We start from the raw sequence: 18,060 nt of genomic DNA, 5'->3' as shown, positions 1-18,060 counted from the left end.
TCAGGCTGAACACACTGATAAACATCTGAAATGTTGTTTTGGTCAGTCTAAAACGTCTGAACCATTTCAGTATTAGTGTTATTATATTATTAACGACCTCTAGAATTTTTGCAAAAATGTCAGAGAGAACCTTATAATTTGATGGTGTCGTTTTTTTCTCTCCCCCAGCTTATACTAGTCAGTGACTACATTTACATGGACATCAGTATCTAATTATCCGCCTTAATCTGAATCAACAATAATATGATTAAAGTGTTTACATGAGTTGCTTTTTGAATGTTCCTTTCATGATCCCGTCTTACATGTTATAGCACATGGATCGATTAACATTGTTGCGTCACCATGCCTAACAACTAGATGAACATCCACAAACAACCTCAATTAAAATGAGATAGTTTAAGTGTATTTTACATCAAAATAAGTTATATTCCACACACAAGCTGATGATGTAGTTTTGGAATTATGTGGTACAATAGGTACATGTTTAATTGAACAGAACAGTCTCCAAACGTCAGGGTTTAAAATCTCAAGCAGCAAACAAATACACAGCTAATGTATGTATAGGGTGCACACAACCCTATATAGCAGTAAACAAAAAAAATAAATAGATAAAACTATAATTAAATATAAAACTCTGGGATTTTTAGCTTATGTTTCTGTAAAATATAATATTGTTTAAATAAAATATGGTGTATCTGATACCTTAGTCAACATAACCTCATTAGGTTTGCATATATAATGTATGATCATCTCATATCAGTTGTTGGACTTCAAAGGGTCCAGTGCATGTTCAAAAATGGATTCGGAGTCAATCTGTCAAAAATTATAAGTTTTATTTGCTCAAGCAGGACAGAAACCAGAAGTAACACTGCGCAGGAGAGGTTCAACTCTGAACTCTCTTTCAGAGACACATCCTTTTAATACCACAGTTTTTTGTCTTCCGTGCATCTTCTCTTAACAGTTTAACCTTTTAAGGCGAATGTCTCCTCATAGCACACACACGGCTCATACACACAGCTCATTCTCAAAACTATCTGCCCTTTCTATGCACCCTTGCGACACTTCTCTATTTGGTGCATGCGATTTGCAACACTTCTGACAGTTTCACAATAATTAACACTTTATAGGTTAATTGTTTAAGCTTTCTCATGCACGGAAAACGTAAAAAATTGTATTTCAACTGAAAAACCACACAGTTCAGCAGAAATGCGTCTATGTGGCTGACAGCGATCCGATCAGAGCAACGAAGGAAATGACCTGCTGTAAAAAGGCCCTTTATGACCTTTTGATTCCTGTGGGCTATGTACATACAGGAATATATATATATATATATATATATATATATATATATATATATATATATATATATATATATATATATACACGCACACACACACACACACACACACACACACACACACTCACACACATAAATACAGTTGAAATTCAGAATTATTAGCCCCCCTGAATTATTCACAAAAAAATTCAAAGGGGGGTGAATAATTTCGACTATAACTGAATACACACACACACATACATATAAATATATACACACACACACACATACATATAAATATATACACACACACACACACACACACATATATACACATACATACATATATATTTATACACATACATATACACACACTCTTACACACACATATATATGTTTGTGTGTGTGTGTGTTAAAGAACTCTATTAGTATAGCTTAAAACTCAGATTTACGCTCCCGATGCCAGCACAAAAAAACTACTTGTTAATGTGACAGTAAAATATAAAATTATTAAGAACAAAATGGGTGCCCCCAAATAAATTTCTCCCCTTTTTTTGCTTTATATTTTAAGAGACCTTAAAATCAAACGTGTCTTCAGTTAAATGAACTACAGCGTGCTCTGTAAGATGCTTGTAGGTGGCGCATGATGAGGAAGCTGTTGAGGATGCTGTTCTGATAAAAGAGCAAAGCCATCAAAGAAAGCGCCAGAACGCATGCAGATCCTCATCTGAGTGTGTGGCATCCTTTTCCTACAGGTATGTCAAATGGGTCTTATAGAGCAATGCTCATTTATAATAACACTTAAGAGGTTCATAAATGTCATAGATTATGTTTGTACAGTTAAAGTGATTGTTGAGTTAAAAAAAAGAGTACTTTATGCAATTCAGGTAAGTAATGATCATTTAGAAATGTGTTGCAAACAGATGTCTTTATTTTTGTATAGTCTTTCGTAAATTTTTTTAGTGTAGGGGAGCGCGGGGCACGCAGGGTTAAATCTAACAATGAGTTTTAAGGTATTTGCTTAGGGTTAACCATGGCATGCTTCCAAGGTTTTTACCACGTCTTCCTGCCAATTATTGAAAAAGTTTGGCAAAATTATTGAAAAAACACAGGAGAAATCATTTTTGCAGCATAAAATTATTTTTAATTATAGTCAAATCATTTTTTATTAAAAAAAAATATATATTGTTGTGATAGCCGGCTTCTAGACTAAAAGATGAAACCATTTAGAAAGATGTAAAACAAACACAGTGACTGCTAGCCAGTTTTGGGGGAAACACGACACAGCGCAGCGGCGTTAGTTGTCTTTTGGTGCTAAAAATTGTTTTATATTAAAATGTTTTTTAATAGAATTTTATTGCTAATAATGCAAATAAATGCATTGTATAATAATGGATAAATGGATAATAATGCAAATAAATTCAGATGTGTTTATCCAATAAATAAATCAACATGCTGTGCTGTGCAGAATAAAAAAATGAGCCAATTACCGAGGAAATAAGGCTACTATTTGAAGTAGATTTAAATTAACTGTGTGAATCTGCCTTTTTAAGCATGTGTAACCCTCTGACTATTACAACTTGCCTCGCAGGTGGGGTAAATAGTGATATTTTTACTCCTGGCACTCTTGGTAGTACTGCACAGAAACCATAGGTCCGGCGATCATACAACCTGTGCTTATTTGTAGGACAGGCTTGTGTGTTGTTGGTAAAAAAGGGTTTGTCTACTCCATTACTTTGTTCATTATTTGGCCAAAAACAAAAAGTGTTACTTCATGCCCCACTCTCCCCTAAAGTGGATAATGTACTGATGTTACTCATCCAGTTAAAGTGTAAAAGGGAAAACAGTCTGTAACGGTTAAACACATTATACACATAATAATGAAACCTGATTTTCATTAATTGTTCATTTAATCAAATGTATAATGTTTTGCTTTAGTGATTCTGCTTTCTCTTTGTATAAAACCTCCACGTATGAATCCTCTAAAATGTTAGGTGAAGACCTGGTGGTGGTAAGACAAAATGTGTTGAATCATATGCAGATGCGTATTACTGCTTAAATATCTTAAAGCTGTTACATTTATTGACTACATGTACAAAAACACAACCTGCGAAGGAATATTGTTAATAGTTATTAATTAAAAGTTTTCCTCTTGCTGTTTTAGTCATAAAAGAAAGCTTCAGAATGCATGCAGATATAACCGTAACCTTAGTTTATCTTAACTTTTTTTGTACAGTTATACTCTCATACTTCCCTGTCTGAGACTGGTAATACTTTAACGGTAACAGGTCATTGCAGCTCATGTAAAGTCTTAAACACACACATACACGCACTTACATGCCTTAAATCAGGTCACTGATTTTCTTTTTTATTGTTAAAGCAAGATTGATAACTTTTTTGTCAAAAAAAAAAAAAATCAGATCCCTTTTCGCAGCGCAGCATCATACTTATTTTTTATTTTGAGAAGCAACAAGTATTAGTTTAGCATTGTAACTACTGTCAAGTCTTCATTGTTTTGGCTTTCAGCAGTGACATTTGAATTACTCTGAACTAAACTTCAGCTGTGTATTTTTAAAGACTTTTTTACTTGACTGTATCTTCCTAAATAATTCTTTTAATTCTGGTATTTAGATGCTTATTTTTTGCAGTGAACAAAGCCTTACAGATTTGACTGTGCCTATCTCTTCATTCTTCATTTTTTCATTTTATTTAAATATAACGTTGAAATTGGAAAAAAGTTTAATCTTATCCACTATTGATATTGATCTCTTAACGTTTTTTTTTTTACATTACAAAAATGTCAGTCTTGTAACTTAAATTGTGAATTACATGATCAAATTATTTCTGAATATATGCAACTTTTTTCTTTCCTGTTTTGTGTAGGACTGAAAATCTACTGGTCTCATATTCACTGCATACACAAACTCTGGTCAAACCAGCTCAGTTGTTAGATCCTGTAAACTGACTTATTCAAGAGAGTTTGTTTGTAATTGACTTACTGAAATCAACTAATACATCATGGCTCATGAACAGCACTACCACACTCTAATGTCTGGACTGCAAGAGCTTAATTTTGAAGGGAATCCAGTCCCCTGTCATCTCATACTAATAGGTGAACATTCCTTTCCACTTGCCATGAATTCACGTGGTCAGGTACTGATAGCTGCTTCTCATTATGGTCAGGGACGTGTGGTGGTGTTGGGACATGAAAATTACTTAAGACGCTTTCCTGGCCTGATAATGAATGCCTTGACATGGCTCAGGCCAGATACCCGAGATGCCGGGGTTGTAGGGATTCAGAGTCGTTTACATGCAGTAGCTGAAAACTTAAACCACTGCAATATCAAGACAGAGCTAGGAGACTTTCGGAATGACTTATCTATATATATCACTGATGCTTACAGTGTTGAGACATGTGCAAAGGATCTAGTAGCTTTTCTCAAAGCTGGGGGTGGTTTAATCATTGCTGGACAAGCCTGGCATTGGTCTTCTGGACACCCACAAGAAAACATTTTGAGGAACTTTCCAGGTAACAAGGTCTGCAGTGTTGCAGGGATTTACTTTACAGAGAAGACCGGAGAAGTCGGCACCTTTCCTGTTTCTGGAAATATCCCTTCTAGTTGGCGAGCTTGGTCGTAAGTTCAGCAGACATACTTTAAATGTTCTCATTTTAACAAACCAATATCTGACCAATTGCATGTAATTGTTTCTTTTCAGAAAACCCAATAACTTTAAAAAGGATCTAGAGTTCTTGCTGGAAGATGTGTCCGAGTTTGACACTCGGGGTATTGCTGTAGCATCTGAGGTGTTGGTGCACGGACCATTGGCATTTCCCATCGCTCTCACTCCAGATGGAAAACCATTTGTTGCTGGTGCCTATTATGGGCTAGGTCGAGTAATTCTGGTATCCCATGAATGCTACCTGAGTAAGAACACTATGTCCACTTTCATGATCAATGCTGTCAAGTGGCTTGATGAGGGTCGCCAGGGTGTTGTTGGGATTTTACCAAGCCTCAAAGCAGCCCATGAGGTACTGGCCAAATCTGGCTTAGATTGTCAGTTGACTGGTTTCAGAGATGACCTTAGCGTCTACGTCTGCACTTCCTACAGTGATGCCCACTGTGCAGAGATCCAAGAATTTGTTGCAGAAGGAGGAGGACTTCTGATTGGGGGTCATGCTTGGAATTGGGCCCAGACCCACCGAGGATGCAATGTGATGACTGACAACCCAGGAAACCGCATTCTTAACAAGATGGGATTGAGCCTATTGGAAAATACCTTGAGTGGAGGGTTATATAAAGCTCCAGAAGTAGAGCATAGTAGTGAAGAGGGGTACCACTTTTGGAGAATGCTGCAGCGATTTGCTGAACATGTCAAATTAGGACAAAAACTGACTGATCAAGAACAGGACTACCTGAAGCAGCTGGGCAACGATTGTGCCTGTTACCTTCGCATGCGCTGTTATGATAGTGCCGCTTACACTTCAGTGTTAGCTCTTCTTACTGACATAGTGAAGATGCCAGGTTTTCCACAAGTGAGTAGTACCTGTCCTGTGAAAAGTCCCAAAGACCACATGATGCTCCACATTGGTAAGGAGGTCTACAAAGTGACACTTGATCCTGATGACCTTATTTCATACATCATCAAGGACAGACCCAATTTGCCCACTGTGTCTAATGCAAGAGTTCGGATCACTGCCAACACTGCAGGTACTAAAATTGCTCCGGTACTGAGGTGGTTATGGTGACCTGAGTTTGAATCCTGGCTCGAGGTCCTTTGCTAATCTTTTCACTCTCTCTGCTCTTTCCCCTCTCCCTCTGTCATATCAAATATGGAGAATGTGAAAAAACTCAATGTTTGTGCATTCTAAATGCAATTACTTGTTTCAGGTTGTGAAGAATGGATCAGCACTGGCTTATATCTTTCTCCTGGAATGAAGACATACATCACAATACCTCCTGAGATCATTGAAAAAAAATGGCAGGTAATCTATAAAGTATATTCATTCTGTGAAATAGTTCTTCATGCACACTTATTTTGTTAGACACAACCTTAATGCTTATTCAGCTTAGAGTTATTTACATGAGCAGACACTCTTTGCAGGTACAGCTTGGTTGTCAGACAGATGACATTGGTAGATTAAAGATTCTGAAGCGAGCTCCTGTGGTCCATGAGCGATTCCCCTTGGACTCAGAAAAGGTCCAGGTCTGTAATCTGTGGGGAGGACTCATCTACTTCGTAGCACCTCCTAAAAGCAAAGTGGATGGGGTGGAAATTGTTGTGCAGACCGCAGTACAGGCTCCATACTTCAAGTCTGGTAAGAATTCTGAATTAATTTTGTGACTCAATGAGTTTAACAAATGTACAGCATGGTGAAACCTTTCAATGCTAAATCCCTGTGTTCCTCAGGAGAGACCAGTGTAGCTGACTGGGTGGGCAAGATTCGTCAGAGACCTGCTCCCTGGGCAGAACTTGAGTTTGAAAACCTCGTCATGACTTTGCCCTCAGATTTCATTCGGAATCTGGAGCGCCCTGATCAGGTGGCTGAACTTTGGGATGCCATAATGAGAAGCGTAAGTGACTTGGCAGCAACTCCAGCCAAATTCCCCCGCAAGGAGCGATTTGTTGGAGATGTTCAGATCTCTGCTGGTCAGTGAATAAAACATCACTATTACAAATTCAATCATGTCATTTAGTTTAACTACATTTAACACACTCTGACCTGGTAATGTAACGGTTGCTTATTTTCTCACCTTAGGTTTCATGCATTCTGGATATCCCATAATGATGCTCTCCAGTTCTGCTTCACAACTACTAAATGTGAAGGAAGCCCATAAACATGATTTCTGGGGACCACTTCACGAGTTGGGCCATAACCAGCAGCGTAAGGTTTGGGAGTTTCCTCCACACACCACTGAGTGCACCTGCAACCTGTGGTCAGTGTACGTCCATGAGAAAGTGCTGGGTGTGAATAGGGCTAAAGCTCATTCATGCATGACTCTAGAAAGCCGGCAGGCTTGTATCAAGAAGTATTTCAGTGGTGGAAAGGATTTAAAAAACTGGACTAAGGCCACAGCACTCGAGACTTACATGCAGGTACAAAGAGATTCTCAAAGTTTTACAGTATTGTGTATTCTTTTTAATTTTATTAAGAGTTTAAAGTACTCACTTATTTTCTGTCATCTGTGTCAAATAACTGATTTAATTTATTTCCAGCTTCAGGAGAAATTCGGCTGGGATGCCTTCAAGAAAGTATTTTCTCTCTACCATGATATGAAAGATGTCCCAAAGGACAACGCAGGCAAGATGAATCTATATGCCAAGACCTTCTCCAAGGTGGTCAACCACAACTTGTCTCCATTCTTCAAAGCGTGGGGTTGGCCCATCCAGCCCAACACAGAACAGGAGCTGTCCCATCTGCCAGCATGGAGAGACCATCCTGTTAGCCAGTATGCTTAAGAACATGTTGGATAGCAATGAATAATGCACACAGTTGTATATAAAATATCACCTGCAGAATGCTCACATGGAGTTTCTTGGACATTATTGATTTAATATAATTTGTATTTGATTAGTGAGGGTGAGGCGCTTGAATGTGACATAAAAGCACTTGATATTAATCAAATGTTGCTATATGCTAAGTGGCCTAAAAATAAATGTAACCAGAACATGCACCTACATAAATAAAAACAATTACAAGACTGCAGTTGAACTGTATTGCTTGAGATTTTGTTTTAGGGTATTTTACATCTCTTCATTTTCTAAGAGAATAACTCGTATGAAATTTGTAATTTCCCAATAATAGTACAAATGTTAATTAACAGATTTATCTGAAACTATGACGTGAAGGATATTTGAGCATATGCACAGCTACTGTGGATGTCAATTAGCCAGCCTAAAGCATTTCCAGAAAACTCATGTTATTTTATACTTGCTGCATGTCAAATCTGTCATGTTCAAAATCAGTGCTCTACACTATGATTGAGACACAATTTGAAGTGTCACAAACCAGAAGATAACCGCACCAAAATCTCATTGTGGTGCATCTTTAAAATATAAACACAGTATTTTCTATGGGGCAGCATGGTGGTGCAAAGGGTAGCGCTTTCTCCTTACAGCAAGAAGGTCGCTGGTTTGAGCCTCGGCTGGGTCAGTTGGTGTTTCTATGTGGAGTTTGCATGTTCTCCCCGTGTTGGCGTGGGTTTCCTCCGGGTGCTCCGGTTTCCCCCACTAGTCCAAAGACATGCGCTATAGGGGAATTGGGTAGGCTAAATTGTCCGTATTGTTTGAGTGTGAATGAATGTGTGATGTTTTCCAGTGATGGGTTGCAGCTGGAAGGGCATCCTCTGCATAAAACATGTGCTGGACAAGTTGGAGGTTCATTCCGCTGTGGCCACCCCGGATTAATAAAGGGGCTAAGCCGACAATAAAATGAATGAATGAATAATAATAATAATAATAATGCATTCTTAATATGGTCCGCTTCTGGTGCTTCACACCTTTTTATTGTTTATTTTTATTTTAGAAATAAGGTCCAATATTTAGAATAAAGTTCCCTGTAAAATGTTTTCTCTGTTTAAAAACAATACAGTAGTGAAAGAAGACTTCTCCTACATCAGATTATAGCCCCACCGAAGCAACAGCTGACAGAGGATTCTGTTTGGTCTTAAAGCCTTTTTGAATGGATTATTTCATTATTTATGATGGCAGCGGTCAAAATAGGACAAATAAGCTCATGCATGGGACAAATTCTGGACCTTTGTCAGTGAGGGGGTCCTCTGAACCACCCGAACCCCCCTGGCTACAGGCCTGAAAAGTTAGAACAGGTTTTAAGCTTTTAGTAAACATGTTTTAATAGACTTTTGGCTGTAAAGCGCGGCTACAGGTGTTTCAGGCGCAGGGCAAGTCATCATTTATTTTATTTATATTATTTTGTCTAAAAAATGATTAGACCTGTCCAGTTTCATCTGGAATGCATCCCAGATCACCTTCTGAAGTGAGCAAACAGCCTCAAAAACACAGACGTGACGGGATTAGCGCCTTTTGCTGTGAAGTGACATCTGATGGCTGACGACTCCGCTTGCCATTAAAGCCTTCGTCGGACAGTTATTTAAACAATAATAATGTCAAACAAAGGGAAAGGGAGGTCATGTACTGGACAAGACAATAAATATTGACCCTGGCTAATGCGGCCAGATAGCCTAGAACCTCATGGATAGGGGCAGATTTTCATCTGTTAGGAAGTAACGTTAGCCTTACCCTGTTTGGCAGTCATTTTGAACATATGTTCAATATTTTGCGATAATGACGCCGCTGCCTGCCTTTTATTGCCTTCTTGCTCTTCTCGACCCACAGCGTTACTCAGTATGGATGTCGCATCAAAGATTCAAATGTACCACTCAGTGGGTTATGTCATGTGACTTGCGTCACATTGAGGCTCTATGGGATTCAAATCACTGGCCAGAGTTATTTAAAATTACACTTTATTACAATATATATTGAATATAAATATATTAATTATATAATAAATATATTATAATAAATTACATAAAAATAATTAAAAGGACAAATTCAGGACCTTTTGGCCGTGGGGGGTGGTTGGAACCCCCTGGCTACAGGCATCATATATATGTCTGTCAACATCAAAAAGTGTGTTTTAGGTTCTCGTGACCCTTTAAAGGTGCCCCTCAGACCAATGCAATGTGTATAGGAGTGGAACTTTAAGTTCTGGCACACCACTATGCTGAGAATCTCAGGCTTAATGCAAACTCGTAATCCAGTTCCAAGCATCCAAGCTCTACAATATTGATAGGTCGTTCTTGAATCTCCAATATGACTCTCAGCGAGTAATTCGTTCATCTGCGCGCGCACACAGTTGTGCAGGTGGTTTCGTTCTTCTTTTTTATTAAAGTCTTTTGAGTCATTCATCATGTGAAAGACAGAAGCCAATCATAAACATTTATAACATTATAAACATTATAAAGATTTGATCTGTTCATCTCTCGAGTCAACATGCGGCCTAGCCTGTCACGTGATGAACGAATGACTCAAAACTTAAAAGTGAACTAATTCATACGTCCTTCTGGCGCGGACTGTGTACACTGGTTAAGATTATATGTGACTGTCAGTGTCACGAGAACGAACCACTCAAAATTTCAAGACATGAAGAGGTGAGCTGAGCAAAGAGACAACCATAGACAAAAGACCAGGTAAACAATGAATGATTATTTTCTCTTGCTTATAGCATTCTAGTTTTGACTTGTATGTAGTGTGATTAACCTTTGGGCTAGTTGGATGCATTTGGAAGCAACTCGTAACATTAATGGCATTTTGGCATAATGAACAAAATCAAAAAAAGATTTGTTCTTCTCGATGAACAAGACTCAAAGGTCCGAGTCAGTAAAATGATCTGAAACTCCCATCACTACTCCACAACTTGGTGCTAGTGCAGAGGGTATGGTGTGTAGACCCAAATAACACTCCTTAATGATGCGCTGTAGTTAAAATTTAACCGATGCTAATCATGAGCTGACTTCAGTTCCAGATGCCATCAATCTGGCTTAAGATGCGCCAACTGAAACCTGCTTCCTCAACGACATTGGTAGTAATGTAAAGAAGATTGAGTAGAGATTTCACTGCTTTAAAGATTGAAATATATTCAACAAAAAAGCTTCCAAAGTTATACCTGTATTTAAACAGCTTCAAAACAATCAATGTTCCCACATCTGCTTGATTTTCAGGCGTTTCTACAAGTGTAATCACAAAATGTTTGTGATGAAACATTTTAAATATGCTCATAAAATAAAACAGCTTTACTCCAGAGTACATTTGTCTGAAACTACATCTTGCAACTTTTGGGGAAGGCTACAATTGAGTTCCAGAGTGGGTTTGCATATGACGTTTCAGGTCTCTTTGATACATGAAACTCGTCTCACACTGAAGACATGCGAAAGGCTTCTCTCCAGTGTGAACTCGCAAGTGAACTTTAAAGTTTTGCTTCTGAGTGAAACACTTTCCACACTGCTGACAGGTGAAAGGCTTCTCTCCGGTGTGAACCCTCATGTGAACTTCAAGGATTGAGTTGTTTAGGCAAGCTTTACCGCAGTTGACGCACATAAACGGCTTCTGGCCGATGTGAATGTTTACATGGTTTTTAAGTTCTATCCTGTCTTTGAAACTCATCCCACACTCATAACATATAACGCAGTCATCAGCTGAGTGAATCCTCATGTGCTGGAAGAGGTTTACTTTACTTTTCAAACTCTTTCCACATTGACCGCATATGAATGGCTTGTCGCCAGTGTGGCTTTTTAAGTGAGTCTCAAGACACTTTTTCTGTGAGAAACTCTTCTCACACAGTTCGCAACTGAAAGGCTTTTCTGCAGAGTGATCTCTTACATGGGCTCGGAGGCTTCTTTTCTGTTTAAAGCTCTGTCCACACTGTTGACAGCTGAAAGGCTTCTCTCCTGTGTGAACGCTCATGTGACCATCGAGCGTTTCTTTGCGCGAAAAAGTTCGTTCACACTGAGTGCAAGCGAACGGCTTCTCTCCATTGTGACATCTCGTGTGGACTCGAAGGTTTCCTTGTAGTTTAAAGCTCTGTCCACACTGTTGGCAGACGAAAGGCTTCTCTCCGGTGTGAACTCTTGTGTGACCATCAAGTGTTTCTTTGCGCGAAAAACTTCGTTCACAGTGAGAGCAAGCGAACGGCTTATCGCCATTGTGACATCTCATGTGGGAGTTCAGATTTCCCTTTTGTGTAAAGCTCTGTCCACACTGCTGGCACGTGAAAGGTTTCTCTCCAGTGTGGACTCTTATGTGGGCATTGAGTATTTCTTTACGCGTGAAACTCTGTTCACATTGAGTGCAAGCGAAGGGCTTGTCGCCATTGTGTATTCTCAAATGGGCCGTCAGGTTTCCTCTTTGCCTAAATCTCTGTCCACAATGAGCGCAGGTGTACGGCTTCTCTCCAGTGTGAATTCTCATGTGGGAGGCAAGTATTTCTTTGCGTGTAAAATTCTGTCCACATTCAGAACAAGTGAACGGCTTGTCTCCATTGTGCGCTCTCATGTGGGCATTCAGGTTTCCCTTTTGAGTAAAGCTCTGTCCACACTGAGTGCATACGAAAGGTTTCTCTGCACCGTGACTTCTCATGTGGCCTTCTAGGTTCCCTCTTTGTGTAAAACTCTGTCCACACTGCTGGCATGTGAAAGGCTTCTCTCCCGTGTGAACTCTCATGTGGGCGATGAGGACTTCATTACGTGTAAAACCCCGTCCACACTGAGTGCAAGTGTGAGGCTTCTCTCCTCTGTGACCTCTCATGTGGGTATTGTAATTCCCTTTTTGTGCAAAACTACGTCCACACTCAGTGCAGGTATAGGGCTTCTCTCCGGTGTGAATTCGCATGTGGGAAGTAAGGACTTCTTTACGTGTAAAGCTCTGTCCACACTGACTGCACGTGTGAGGCTTCTCTCCGCTGTGGCGTCTCATGTGGGAATTCAGGTTTCCTTTTTGAGTGAAACTCTGTCCGCACTTTGTGCAAATGTAAGGCTTCTCTCCGGTGTGAACTCTTAAGTGGGCGTTGAGGATTTCTTTACGCGCAAAACTCTGTCCACAAAGACTGCAGTCGAAAGGCTTCTCTCCACTGTGAGCTCTCATGTGGGCTTTGAGGTTTCCTTTTTGTGTAAAGCCCTGTCCACACTCGGCGCAAGAGAAAGGCTTTACTTTGTTGTGACCTCTCATGTGGGCTATGAGGTTTCCTCTTTGCGTAAAGCTCTGTCCACACTGTTGGCAGGTGAAAGGCTTCTCTCCGGTGTGAATTCTCATGTGTCCGTTAAGGATTTCTTTACGTGTAAATCCCTGTCCGCACTGGGTGCAAGTGAACGGCTTCTCTCCATTGTGAGCCCTCATGTGGGCACTGAGGTTTCCTTTTTGGGTAAAACCCTGTCCACATTGTTGGCAGGCGAAAGGCTTCTCTCCAGTGTGAACTCTCATGTGGACTTTCATGTCTTGTTTCTGGGTGAAACTCTTCCCACACTGATGGCAGGTGAAAGACTTATTGTAAATGAGTTTCTTACATCTTTTTCTTGAGGATTTCTTTTCAGCCTGTTCAGATTTTCCTCCAGTCAGGAGCTCATGCTCTTTTGCGCTTATATGATCTTCCTCTTCCACCTCATCCAGTTCTTGACTCTCCTCTTTCAGCTTTGTTAGATCTAAAGAGAAAAAATTAAACACAAATGAACATTTTAAAATGCACAAAGACATCGTCTTTGTAGCCTGCGGCAGTAGCCTAGTGCAGGGGTGGCCAACCCTGTTCCTGGAGAGCCACCGTCCTGCAGATTTTAGTTGCAACCCATATCAAACACACCTGAACCAATTAATTAGGACCTGAACACCACGTGATAATTACAGGCAGGTGTGTTTGATATGGGTTGCAACTGAGATCTGCAGGAAGGTGGCTCTCCAGGAACAGGGTTGGCCACCCCTGCACTAGTGGTTGAGAGCATCAACACATACCAATGAGGTGCTCACAGCAAACCAAGTTCAATTACCAACTCAAGGTCATTCGCAGATCCTTCCCCCTCTTTTCTCTCGCTCTAATAAAATTCTAATTAATCTTTAATTCTATAGCACTTTTACAATGTTAATTGTGTCAAAGCAGCTTAACATAGAAGTTCTAGTAAAGTCCAGATTTCAGGTTTGAAGTTCAGTTCACTGCTGAAAGTCCAAACACTAAAGAGCAAATCCATCCGTCCACAGCTCCACAAGTCTCAATCCAAGCAAGCCAGTGGCAACAGTGGCGAGGAAAAAAAACTTCACCAATGGACGAAGTGAAGGGAAAAAAACTTGAGGAGGTAGGCTCGACCATTTTTCTCCTGGCCAAACTTCCTGTGTGGAGCTGCAGTCTAGGCACCGGAGGCTGGAGAACGCGGGATGTCGATCGTGGAGAACTGCAGGTGTGAGCAGGTTACAGGCTGGTAATCAAGCTGGCCCACAGGATCAATACGGAGACTCGTCTGTCACACTCTCCTCTCGTCCATGACCACCACAGCATCAGCTCAGGGTACGGCCTTGGTCCAGGAAACAATCTTTAAAATGTTTTAAAGATACATCATTCTAGAGGCAGCCATGTATGGTAATCCTCTAGCACAGGGATGTCCAGACTCGGTCCTGGAGGGAAGGTTTCCTGCAAAGTTTAGTTCCAACCCCAATCAGACACACCTGGGCTAGCTAATTAAGCTCTTACTAGGCTTTCTAGAAACATCCTTGCAGGTATGTTGAAGCAAGTTGGAGCTAAAATCTGCCAGACGTCGGCCCTCCAGGACTGAGTTTGGACACCCCTGCTCTAGCATGTGGTGGAACAGGAGGTAACTGTGAATTTGATGTCCTTGCTGAAACTACAGCATCTACTTCTAATTAGGACTTTATAACCAAAAGGATCAGGTTAAATTCTGACTTTCAAACCATTCAGCCACAATAGCCCTCTGGTGCTCTAGTCTTTGGACGGGACACACCCAGCATACGTTCGGCCTTTGGGCTTTAACAGTCCATTGGTCAGGCTAGTGTCTTTAGTGTGCTCCACATGTCGCCGCTCGTTGGCTCGACTCCAGGGTGTCGTTTCGGCATCGGCTGAAAAGAGTGCTCTGGTTGGATTTTTAGGAAAGAATCGGAGCACGAGTGTGATGTAGTGAAGAGACAAAACAATTCAAGTCAAGGAGCGGCCGGCTGTAACTTTAATTTCTCAAACATTTGCAAATGATAGGAATTATTAGATTATCAGACACATTTCCATGAGCAAATCCCTCCATCTCCATGGTAGGTGACGATTACTGTGACGGTACAAATATTGTACAATGGTACAAATGGTGTTTTGTTTGCGCTTAGTGCATGTCGGAAGTTCAGACAACGACTATTAAATCCACAAGACATGTCACTCGTATACTTTTGAATGGGGAAAAGTGTAACTGTTAATATGCTGAATGAAGCCACGCCTTCTAGTACAGGAACCAATCAGCGATCGCTATATAGCGAATCAAGCCCACCTTCTAGTACAAGAGCCAATCAGCAATGAATATAGAATGAAAATTCTCCAGGGGAGGGGCTTGGACTAGACGTGAGTTTCTGCAGATTTTGTGATACGAAAAATTAGAAATGAAACTAAATATACAGCTGTTATTTAATCTTATTGGTTATTCGTAATATGAACGAATCGTACCCTTGGAAAGTAGTTTTAGAGAATTCGATAGTCCCCATTCAAACAGAATGCCTGAGCATACAGCGTTTCAAAGATGGTCGCCTAGTGAAATGACTTGCCTAAAGGGACTTTGGTTCATTTCCCCATTGCGGAATGAGAAAACAGACACTGCCTGAAGAGAAAAGACACGTCCTTTTGAAAAGGCACAGAAGGCGGCAATTGTTTTAGTCAGCTTTTGTCTCTTTGGTGTATTTACAGGATTTTGGTCTAAAACGCGATCCAAGAAGACAATGACTAGTTCCAACCCTTATGTGTGAAAATGACCTTGTTTAGACTGGGCTCTGAGGTGATTTTGAGGCTGTTGGAATATTTGGATATGCTCTGACATTCGTGCTTAATTCTTTTAATTATAACTTTATTCAGCTCAAACTGTGCTATAATGATATGCAACAAAGAAAGATGCACATGCTTGCATTAAAAACAGATTATGCATGGTTATTGTGTTTTAAGGGTAAATAAAAATCAGAATCAAGCCCAAAAACACATACCAAATAGATCTGAATTAGACATTCGAGAAACCAGGCTAGAAAATGTGCTACTAAATGATGTGAATATCAATATGACCACCCATTTTAAAGCAACAATACAGTCATTTACATTTTGTGAAGCAGTCGTTTTAACTGTGACCAGGTTGTAAATAAAAGCTTATAATATTGTAATAATGTTCACTTTCTATACCAATCGTTTCTCTTCATAAAACCTCAGGGTGTCATCAGGAGCCATGGCTATTGGACTAGTTCGTATGTGTTTGTTTAATCTACAAAACCCGTCAGCATTCACTGCCATTATATGAATGCTCAGCCACCACGGATTCAGCTCAGAATCTGCTTTAATGTGCCTGTGGGTGAGTAAATTAACAGGAGATTTACATTTTTGGGTGAACTAACCCTTTATTGCCAGCTGCTGTTAACCAAGATCAGAATCACGCGGTTTCGGTCTGCTATATGCTTTACTTAGTAATACCCCTTTTTAATTGATGGCAGAAATGCCATCTTTATCATCCCATATTTAGGAAATTTGTGTATATCAGAACACATGGAGGTCTCAGATACATCAGAATGCTCAACTTTCCACCAGTTTCACTGATTTGTGTAGTTAAATGACTGAGTGAAGCTTTGAGTGTGAAAACCAACCTGTTTGTTCTTCAGTCTCTTCATGTTTGACTGTGAATGTTTCATCAATCTTCACATCTTCACTCTCCTCTTTAACAAACGCCATCTTTATAATAATCTGCTGTTCTTTGTGTTTGGACACTCTGCCAGGATCATTTACACTGAGGAAAGCAAAATCCAATACAATGAACACCAGAAATGCACATTAATAAAATAGAAAGCATATGAACAGATTTGGGTTTACTGATTTATATTACCTTCCCAGAGATGGGTTGCGGCTGGAAATGCATCCGCTGTGTAAAAACTTGCTGGATAAGATGGCGGTTCATTCCGCTGTGGCGACCCCGGATTAATAAAGGGACTAAGCTGACAGGAAAATGAATGAATGAATGATTTATATTACATTAACCATAACTTTCATAAAAACACAAACAGCTTTCACAACATATAAAACAAGATGCCATGGTGTTTTGCTGACTAGTTTAACTATATTTGAAGTAAATGATAAAAATTTACAGATATTATAATAATACAGGTTTACTGTCAGGTTTTGTTCGTTTTTGTAGATTCTATCATGACTTATTTGTCTTTTTTATTATTAAGATTATTATGTACACGTAAAGAACAATGCAAATCCATTGATGAAAGTTGACCAGGGGAATACAGAAAAGAAATTACAAATAAAAAGACAAAATATGCATGTGCCTAGCCAAAGAGAGTAAAGGTCTTGAGTAACGTAAGAATCATTAAGGTTTCAAATAAGAATATAGTTTAAATGCTTTTTTTTATTATTATATTGTCCCTTAATAATGGTGTTTATAAAACACTCCAGGCTAGTAAATTTGCATTAGTGAATATGACAGATGACAAATAAAATCTAAATAATGATAAAAAAAACCCAGTATTTTTATTATAATCCAAGAATTTCAAAATCAGATGTTATTGTGGTTTGTTCATAAAGTGTCGTCATCACATACGAAAGATTCGGATCATGGAATCATTTGACTCAATCGTCCAGCTGTTTAACAAGCTCGATTTCTCTCCTCTTCAGTGGCTGAACTTGTGAAGCTCACTGACGATATAAAGAGTGAAACGAGATCTTTTCTGTTGCTCATGTGTGGAATAACCGTCGGTAATGTTAGATAAAGAATTACAGCGTTACATACTTACTAATAATCCAATTTACCACAACGTGTTACAAAATCTAAATCGGTCGAGCTGCGTTGATTTAAACGCTTTCAGAATGTAAACAAACACAAACCTTCCTTCAGCCGAATCACAGACGCAGGAGCGCGGCGCAGTCTGGTGACGTCACGTCGACAAACCAAATTAAAAGTCTTGCTAAAATCACAAACAGCATGAGCTGATTAGCTGATTTAAAAAGTACATTTCTTAAATGATATACTGCAAATATAAAA

At 39.6% G+C, this 18,060-nt stretch overlaps 2 protein-coding genes and 1 long non-coding RNA gene across 8 annotated transcripts; 1 reads left to right on the top strand and 2 right to left on the bottom strand.

Moving 5' to 3' along the window:
* The first annotated feature begins 1,902 nt into the window (after positions 1-1,902).
* On the top strand, positions 1,903-7,982 carry si:ch211-210b2.4. 2 transcript variants are annotated; one of them, XM_087283491.1, is made up of 7 exons: positions 4,160-4,911; positions 4,994-5,985; positions 6,166-6,260; positions 6,380-6,593; positions 6,686-6,925; positions 7,035-7,372; positions 7,493-7,982. In XM_087283491.1, exons 1-7 carry the CDS (start codon positions 4,295-4,297, stop codon positions 7,733-7,735), a joined length of 2,739 nt encoding a protein of 912 aa, XP_087139617.1. In that variant the 5' UTR covers positions 4,160-4,294; the 3' UTR covers positions 7,736-7,982. The 2 variants fall into 2 exon arrangements, with proteins under 2 accessions (XP_087139618.1, XP_087139617.1); XM_087283492.1 differs by lacking the exons at positions 6,166-6,260; positions 6,380-6,593; positions 6,686-6,925; positions 7,035-7,372; positions 7,493-7,982 and adding an exon at positions 1,903-2,031 and having other exon boundaries at positions 4,994-6,152.
* Positions 3,898-7,798, bottom strand: LOC141377981 (uncharacterized). Its single transcript, XR_015508969.1, has 3 exons — positions 7,446-7,798; positions 7,030-7,207; positions 3,898-6,919 (listed from the first exon to the last, which is right to left on the bottom strand). It is a non-coding gene; the product is annotated as an uncharacterized LOC141377981 (long non-coding RNA).
* A 2,495-nt stretch (positions 7,983-10,477) lies between the features above and the next one.
* Positions 10,478-17,949, bottom strand: LOC147840487 (uncharacterized). Of its 5 annotated transcripts, XR_015508894.1 has the most exons (6): positions 17,904-17,949; positions 16,900-17,008; positions 16,664-16,803; positions 13,793-14,364; positions 11,053-13,488; positions 10,478-10,880 (listed from the first exon to the last, which is right to left on the bottom strand). XR_015508894.1 is itself a non-coding variant. In XM_087283510.1 (5 exons), exon 5 carries the CDS (start codon positions 13,280-13,282, stop codon positions 11,141-11,143), a length of 2,142 nt encoding a protein of 713 aa, XP_087139636.1. In that variant the 5' UTR covers positions 13,283-13,488; positions 13,793-14,364; positions 16,664-16,803; positions 16,900-17,008; positions 17,813-17,949; the 3' UTR covers positions 10,478-11,140. The 5 variants fall into 5 exon arrangements, 4 of the variants coding, with proteins under 4 accessions (XP_087139636.1, XP_087139635.1, XP_087139634.1 ...); XM_087283510.1 differs by having other exon boundaries at positions 10,478-13,488; positions 17,813-17,949; XM_087283509.1 differs by having other exon boundaries at positions 10,478-13,488.
* Between the last annotated feature and the right edge of the window lie 111 nt (positions 17,950-18,060).

The sequence above is a fragment of the Danio rerio genome, chromosome 15 (genome assembly GCF_052040795.2).
Source record: "Danio rerio strain M-AB ecotype USA chromosome 15, GRCz13ab, whole genome shotgun sequence".
Lineage (NCBI taxonomy): Eukaryota > Metazoa > Chordata > Actinopteri > Cypriniformes > Danionidae > Danio > Danio rerio.
This window is presented reverse-complemented; position numbering and strand designations above follow the sequence as displayed.